The following is an 8,822-nucleotide window of genomic DNA, read 5'->3' on the forward strand; positions in this document are numbered from 1 at the left end:
TGCTCTAGCAAGAGGTCTGGCATTACTGAGCTCTCATTACTTCAGTATGTTTGCAAGAACATCACTAATTAAAACTAAGCACGTCCAATAAACAAACAAGTACATTTTTTGATGGAGAACCGGGCTTTCTTTAGGATGATCACTTACTAACAGATGAAGTTCAGTGCTTCACAATGGGTCTCCATATCACCAGTGTGAAGTAACAAGGTCCTGCACTCAAAGCACACATGAAAACTTTGCCCTGTAAGCATGTCCAAACTTCTCGTACGTCCCAGAACTCAGATGCTTTCACTGATATTAACAGAGATCTAGAAAATGGAGCAATTGATTTAAAAAAAATCCACCAACAGAAAAAACTGACGGGAAGTACTTGGAAAAACAAGGTATCTGATGGTCAGACCCTTAGCAGCCCTCTTAAAAAGGCCTCAGAATGAGGAAGGTGTAATGAGCTAGTGTAGAGCTAATGGGATTTGTCTTTATAGTGGGAAATGGTGATTGAGTCCAATAAGTTGCACTTCAATCCCAGGTGAAGTCATGTAACCAAATAATGAAAGGGCAGAGTATCCAGATGCATCTAGCACAGTGGGTCCCTGCCCCTCCCTACACCTGCTCCCTTCCTGTGCCTGGCCTGGCCCAGCCACTCAGAGCTCTGTTCTTGTCAGATGCAGGGGGTGGCAGGTACACTGCCTGAGTTCGTTGTGCTGGTGCATTTAAAAGGCCCAGGGATCCTGGGCAGCAGTGGGGAGTAGCAAAGGATGGGATTATGGTTTAGAGAAGGTTGTGAAACCCAAGGAGATGAGGGCCACGGGCAGCAAGCCACCCAGAGGATTATACAGAATCACTCTCAGCATGCTGCTTGGTTGCTTTGCTTTAAAATCTAATGACAGAGCTGCTAGACAAAGGGAATTTAGTGGGTGGAAAGTCCCAGCAGTGGTTCAAGCCAAATTGGGAATAAGCAGGAGTGTGACTATCTAGCCAGGATTGAGTGCAGAGAGGAACAGGGGCTGCTACCTTTATGGATCTCCCTGCTGGGATCCAGGGACAAGATCTCCCTGTCATCTTGGTGTGGGTTTTGAACAAGCAATCTCACTTCCGTCACATACATCCCGTCACTTCATGGCTGAAATGTAGGATCTTTCTGAGCAAAAAAAAAAAAGAATAAAAAAAAAAATTGCATATTAAAAACTTTTTGGGAAAAACAGCAGGGATAGAAGTAAAGACAGTAACCTCCCCCCACCCCAAGTTAGAGGGTTAGCCTTACTCAACATGCCTCAGTTAATTAGCTAATCACTTCTTAATGTGGCTGCTTTACATAGGCCTGGTCTACACTACGGGGTTAGGTCGAATTTAGCCGCGTTAAGTCGATTAAAAAATGAATGCATCCACACAACCAACCCCGTTCCATCGACCTAAAGGGCTCTTAAAATCAACTTCTGTATTCCTCCCCGGTGAGGGGAGTAGCGCTAAAATCGACTTTGCTGGGTTGAGTTTGGACGCAAATCAATGGTATTGGCCATGGGAGCTATCCCAGAGTGCTCCATTGTGACTGCTCTGGACAACACTTTGAACCCCGATGCACTAGCCAGGTGGGCAGGAAAAGCCCTGGGAACTTTTGAATTTCATTTCCTGTTTGGTCAGTGTGGTGAACTCAGCAGCACAGGTGACCATGCAGTCCCCCCAGAATCGTAGAGCATAGAATGTTTCTACACTCCCCCTATCATCTGCGAAAAAAACACACTCGCAATGACATGTTTTCCGAGCTCATGCAGTCCTCCCGCACTGATAGGGCACAGCTTAATGCATGGAGGCATTCGGTGGCAGAGGCCAGGAAAGAATTAAGTGAGCGTGAAGAGCGGAGGCAGGACACGATGCTGAGGCTAATGGGGGAGCAAATGGACATGATGCGTCTGTTGGGGGAGCAAACGGACATGATGAAGCGTCTGTTGGAGCTGCAGGAAAGCCAACAAGAGCACAGACCCCCACTGCATCCACTGGATAACCACCTACCCTCCTCCCCAAGTTCCATCGCCTCCTCGCCCAGATGCCCAAGAACGTGGGGGGGGGGGGGGGGGAGAGGAAGCTCTGGACACCCAGCCACTCCACTCCAGAGGATGGCCCAAGCAACAGAAGGCTGCTTATTGTTGAATGACAATGTGGCCGTGTCCTTCCTTCCTCCCCCACCCCACCAGGCTACCTTGTCTGTTATCTCTATATATTAAAAAAAAAAAAAAGAAATGCATGGTTTCAAAACAATAGTTACTTTATTTCAAAGGAGGGAGGATGGTTGGTTTACGGGGAATTAAAATCAACAAAGGGGGTGGGTTTGCATCAAGGAGAAACACACAACTGTCACACCGAAACCTGACCAGTCATGAAACTGGTTTTTTAAAGCCTCTCTGATGCGCAGCATGCCTTGCTGTGCTCTTCTAATCGCCCTGGTGTCTGGCTGCTCAAAATCGAAGCCCAGGTGATTTGCCTCAACTTCCTAGCCCACCATAAACATCTCCCCCTTACTCTCACAGATATTGTGGCGCACACAACAAGCAACAATAACAGTGGGAATGTTGGTTGCGCTGAGGTCTGACCAACAGCACCAGCGACCTTTTAAACATCCAAAGGCACATTCTACCACCATTCTGCACTTGCTCAGCCTATAGTTGAACTGCTCCTTACTACTGTCCAGGCTTCATGAATGGATCCCCTGAGCTCGTCGTTGGGGAGCAGGGAGCAGGAGAGCAGAGTTGCAGGGGAAGTGATGGAGCCTTATGCCCTAGAGGTTGCTAGGAGCCGGGCAGGGAAGACGTTCCCAGAACCCCCGGCCTAGCTACATGTCCAATGAGGACAGTTACCAGTCCTACTGCACCGTCTTGCCAGCAGCAACCAGAAGGACCAGAACAGATCCCCCGAGCTCATCGCTGGGGAGCAGGAGAGCAGAGTTGCAGCGGAAGCGGTGGGTGACGATGGTTAGCAGTCCTACTGCAACATCTGCTGCCAGCCACATCCAGGAGAAACCAGTACAGATTCCCCAAGCTTGTTGCTAGGGAGCAGGAGAGCAGAGTTGCAGCAGAAGCGGTGGATGAGGACGGTTAGCAGTCCTACTGCACCGTCTGCTGCGAAGGCAAGGAGCTGCTGCTGTGTCGAATGCTTGGAGGTCTGGTTAGGGCAAGGCACCTCGGCCAAGGCAAAAGAGCAAGAGCCCTGGAGCTGTTACTTGTGTCAACTTCACCAGCGACAAAGGACAGGAATATGATGCACCTAAAATCTAAAAAGGCCTGCACATTTCCCAGAGTCACTACCCTTGATAACAGAACGTCCATGATTGCATTGGCTACTTGGATCACAGCAGCCCCTACAGTAGACTTGCCCACAACAGCAGTGGTGACAGTGAGGTGAGCGGGCTCCATGCTTGTGGTGCTATGGCATCTGCACGGGTAACCCAGGAAAAAAGGCATGAAACGATTGTCTGCTGTTGCTTTCACGGAGGAAGGGGCGACTGACAACATGTACCCAAAACCACTCGCGACAATGTTTTTGCACCATCAGGCATTGGGAGCTTAACCCAGAATTCCAGTGGGCACGGAGACTGGGATAGCTACCCACAGTGCACCGCTCTGAGAGTCGATGCTAGCCACGGTAGTGAGAACGCACTCCGCTGACTAAATGCGCTTAGTGTGGATATACACAATCGACTGTATAAAATTGCTTCCTAAAAATCAACTTCTATAAAATCGACCTAATTTCATAGTGTAGACATATCCATAGATACCAGAATTTCATACGCTTGGTCTGTTCTTCATGCACTTGGCTTTTGTGTACCTGGGTTGTCTTGGGTCAGCTGTTTCTGATGATTCTGGACTGCATGGAAGTGTCTGATAGGAGAGTCTCATGTGACTCTTCATGAGAGAAAAACCATAACGAAAGAGTAATTATGAATAATAACGGCATCTGGTTGGGGCCCTGTAGGGCCATCTGAAAGGAGCAGTGAAAGCCCATTTGTTAAGTAGGAGAATGGTGCCAAGCTAGGAGCTGCTGCGAGCACCTGGGAGGAGGGAGAGATGAAAAGGGAGTGGCAGTATTGTGGTAACCGTACTGACTGCTGCTCCACACACATGCTCTCAGCTACCTGTGGTGGTAGCTCTATACTGCAGCTGTAAGGAATATCTAGCTCTCACCATTAGGTCTCGAAGCGCTTTGCAAAGGACGTCAGTATCATTATCCCCATTTTAAAGATGGGGGAAACTGGAGAACAACAAATCAGGGCACATTAGGACCTTCATTTCCCAGCGGGGCTGTTTCCTGTTTTTATATTTAATTTGTTTATTTGTATGGTTTGGGTGCATGCTTTCTTGCCTTTCTCCGTCCTTGATGAAGCGGGTGTGAGTGTGAGGAGCCCAGAGGTTCTGGGAATTTGGGCAGAAATTAGCAAAATGGACTTGAAGCGGGAGAAATTAAAATTAATAAATTGCAAGAGGGGTGGGGAATAATCTCAAGCCCTGTGAGTTTAGGTTCTGGATCCACTGTAATTGTACTAAGGTTCTGGCTCAAACCAGGTAAACTGTTCTCCTCACCTCATGCTAGATACTGCACATGGCACAGTCCTGTGTTGGGACCTCTGAAAGCTACTCTGGGGATGCCTGACTGACCATGCCCTGTCCTGGAATCTGTGTGGGAATCACTTTTTGCAGTGGTTTCATTTGTCCGTGTAGGCTGTAGAAAGCGTCATTCACCTAAGCACTGTCTGCAGATAAGTTCTGTCAAGCTCGTTTTGGGAGTTAATGACACGTGGATTTAAGAGCTTGTGAAGTTTTCTGGAAATCTCTGTGGCTGAGTGGCAGGCTCTCCAGACGGCTGGCTCTCGCTGTGCCTGGCAATGTTTAAGTAGTTTAATGATGTATAATAGGTGATGCTGCAAGGAGCCTGGAGCTGGCAGTTTCCAGGAGCCTTCCATTAAAATTAATACATGTGTTTAATAAATATTGGCTTTTCTCAGCCATTCGTCTGAGCCCAGACTGTAGGTTTACAGAAAAAAGGTCTAATTTTTAATGATGGGGGCCAATCTGGACTGATTTGCAGCCTGTCATATTGACCACAGGGAGAAGAGAGGTCTATTTAGTGATTTCTCACGTTGAATTAACCTATTGGTAAAAGATGGGTATTAATGGGCTGATTTATTAAAGGGGATATGAAAGCCCGTTTTCTGTCTGGTTCCTTGAGAACAGCAATAAATCCAGGAGATGTATTGAAATGCTGTAAAGGAAATGAAACTTGAGTTTTAATCCAGTGTCAGCTGCAAGCCGCCTGGCAGCCAGGATTGTTGTACTGCTGCACTTCTGCAGTGCTCGGAGTCACGAGCAAATAAGCTTGTAGGTAAAAAGGAGCCTCAAGTTGTAAACTCGCTAAATAGAAATCATGAGCTTGTTCCTGCTGCAGCATTGCCCTGTGTGCACTCACCCACTACAGTGCTGCAAACTCACCCTCAATGGGATACACAGGAGGTTTGGGAGCATATGAAATGATTATGCCAGGTGTTCTAGCAAATACACCACTTTAAAAAGAGAGCAGGGGACAGATGCCTGTGGAGTTTTGCACAGTTGATCTGGGGAAATAGGCCTTTAACCATCCAGCAAAGCACTTTTGAAAGGTTCAAGGAATCCTCTTTAAAATTAACCCTGAGAGATTGTGGTGCAGGATGCTGTGCCTGTCACAGCATCCCATGGGAATAAGGGACAAATTTTAATCTTAAATGCATAACTACAGTTTAGAAATCCACTTCTGGGAGTTCAGATGTTTTTAGTCCCAGTTTCTTTGAATATATGTAGCAACATGCACTGCACATCCAAGATTAGGATGTAGCTCTATTAATAACAATGCAAAATGAGTCACCCAGAACTCCCACAGTGCAGGTAACGGGTTGTTGGTTTTTTTGTTCTGTGATGTCTCATTCCCCAGTAAGAAAGCCATCTTCCCTGTGTTTTGGTGTCACAAACTGTCTGTAATGTGCCACTCTCTTACCACTTCAAAAGTTATTTTTCCTCCCTTGGTATCCTGCTGTTAATTGATTTATCTTATAAGACTGACCTCACACTTGGTAAAGCAACCCCCATCCTTTCATGTTTTTATACCTGCTCCTGTATTTTTCACTTCATACATCTGATGAAGTGGGTTCTAGCCCATGAAAACTTAAGCCCAAATAAATGTGTTAGTCTCTAAGGTGCCACAAGGATTCCTCAATTTTATTTTTTTTTAAAGATCCCTGTAGTTGTCTGCCACACTTCCAATAAAACACTCTATTTTTCAGGAGCCGAAACCTTTCCACCTAGATCACAACTTTGGTGCCAATTTTCTCCTTTCTTAGTTTGCCTCTTTCATTACAGAATGTAATGAAATGGAGTTTTAATGTCACAAATAGCTGGAAAATGCCATTGAAACCTTAATTTGCAATTAACTCAGCCCCTTTACCCATCTTATATGTTTATACACTTAAGAGCATAGACTTCTTCAGGAAAATACTACAGTAGAACCCCAGAGTTACGCCAGAAGTGCACAATCAGGCAGCAGCAGAGGACTTAATAATAATAATACAGTATAGTACTGAGTTAAATGTAAACTACTAACACAGTAAAAGGGAAGCAGCATTTTCCTTCTGCACAGTAAAGTTTCAAAGCCATATTAAGTCAATGTTCAATTGTAAACTTTTGAAAGAACCACCATCACGTATTGTTCAGAATTATGAGTGTTTCAGAGTTACAAACAACCTCCATTCCCGAGATGTTCATAACTCTGCGGTTCTACTGTATATGTATTGACCCAGAATAACAGGACTCAAGTGAGTACTACATGTGTGCAGGGCTTTGACCTGGATGGAAATGTAATAGTTGCATTTCCTGCAGTTTTGTGACTTTTCATAGTGCAGGTTAAAGTTCTATTAAGAGGTTTTTGTATTGAATTTCCTCAGTTACTAAGGAGAGAAGGAAGGGCAGGGGGTGGGGAGACATGGGGAAAAGTTAAAAGGCGAAAAATGAGAGAAGAGCAGGACAAACAAGCTTCCTAATGGGCACCAGCCAGCCCAAGGCTGTTGGAGATTGCGTACTTAGGTGTTTGCATGCACACAAGGCCATATTCAAATACTCTCAGCTTTATAAAATCAGAGGTACTAACTGCAGGAGATTCCCTGCAGAGTTCAGCTGCTCCTGGGCTATCTGTGTTAAACTGGTTGTCAGAACAGGAAAATGGGTGTGTGTTCTTGTTGCCATATAACTCAAATGGCTGCCTGGCTCACATTTTCAAGCATCACAACCCTATGGGGCAAAAACTAATCAGGGACAATTCAGCCCAAAAGGTTAAGTTTTTGAAGAGAAAGTGAGCTTATGATATCCAGCATTTTAGTAACCTTAACTAAAAGAGAGAAAAACAAAATCAGTGTAGGACTTGTATAACAGCGATGTTGTTCTCAGCGTATGTGGTGGTGCTGGGGGTTGACTCCTAGCCCGATAGCGGTGCTATGTTCTCTGTGAGGGGGGGAGGGGTGTGACTCGTAGCCCACAGCGATGCTGTGTTCTCTGCAGTGTGTAGTTTCAGTTCTCACAAGTGAATTTTTGTTTCAGGACAAAGTTCTGCGGATGCTGTATGTGTGGGCGCTCTGCAGAGACCAGGATGAACTCAACCCGTATGCTGCTTGGAGGTTATTGGACATTTCTGCTTCAAGCACAGAGCAGATCCTCTAAGAACGCCATCCAAGAGCTTCCTACACCTCTCACTTGCACCAGTGCCATGTCTGAACTTGCAGCAGCCTGCCGTGTAAGGAGGAAGCTGTGGGGAACAGTCAGAAGAGGCAGCTACTGGGTGTGCCATCACTTTCCCAGTCCCTGATGTGACCTGCCTGGGACTGACATGGCTACCCTGGGCACAGCGCTAGCTTTACGCTGTAGGAATGTGCAGTAGATTAAGTGTAACTGATTTAAGACACTAGCAGCTGCTGTTGGTTCCTTTTTAAATCTTGGCTGGAGGAGGCTGGCCTCTTTCCTCCTCTGACATGGACCCAGGTGGGTAGTGGGCAGTAGCAAAGTGACATGTATCGTTTGCTATGTCAGCATCTATAGTAACCCAAAGGCAGCCTCCCCAGCTCCCTGAAAGGCTCTCAAAGTTCTTTCAGGACATGCAGGTCTCAGCTGCTCTTGTAGTAGGTTGCACCAATAAGCCTTCTGTTGATGCAGTGTCATGCACTTTACCAAACCAAATGCAACCATGCCTCCACACATGCACCTTCCGCAGAGTCCTGCGAGGCCGTATCAACACAGACCTGGCTGTAGCAGTGAGGAGTGCTCCCAGTTGTGTTACACACACTTCTCTTCTGATGCAGGTGGGACCCACTGCTTTGAGAGTCTCTGTGTTTGAATCTCCCCAGATCCACGGGTGGTCACATGAACTGTACTTACCTGGGCAGAGTGGCAGTTGTGACAGAGAAAGGGGCGGAGCTGTAGAATAGTGACCAGGGCCAAGAGGGATGGACGCAAACATTTGGCATTATCTGCTCTAGATGCAACAAACAGAGCAAATAAGGTGCAAAACCAACTTGGGCCATAGCCACTCCCCACACCCCCCCCCAGTTATTTATTGCTCAGACTGAGTTCAGAGGGTATGATTCACTTACCTACTCTATATGAATTGAAGGGTACGGTCTCCTGCTGCAGGTGGAGGTGCGCACCTGGCCTCTCACTGGGACCTGTGTGATGGCTGCAGAGCTTGGAGGAGGTTCACTGGCACAGAATCCAAACTGGTGCTGGGTAAATGGAGGTTCAGCTGAGATGTTCTCATGTTCATAA

At 46.6% G+C, this 8,822-nt stretch overlaps 1 protein-coding gene across 1 annotated transcript in view; it reads left to right on the plus strand.

Annotated features, from left to right (window-relative positions):
* TIMM44 (translocase of inner mitochondrial membrane 44) overlaps positions 1-8,025 on the plus strand; it is a 57,218-nt gene extending 49,193 nt beyond the window's left edge. The window contains exon 13 of the mRNA XM_039515168.1: positions 7,605-8,025. Within this exon, the coding sequence (XP_039371102.1) occupies positions 7,605-7,724 (120 nt within the window). The 3' untranslated portion in view covers positions 7,725-8,025. The remainder of the gene's footprint in view (positions 1-7,604) is intronic.
* The last annotated feature ends 797 nt before the right edge of the window (positions 8,026-8,822 follow it).

The sequence above is a fragment of the Mauremys reevesii genome, linkage group 26, assembly GCF_016161935.1.
Source record: "Mauremys reevesii isolate NIE-2019 linkage group 26, ASM1616193v1, whole genome shotgun sequence".
NCBI lineage: Eukaryota > Metazoa > Chordata > Testudines > Geoemydidae > Mauremys > Mauremys reevesii.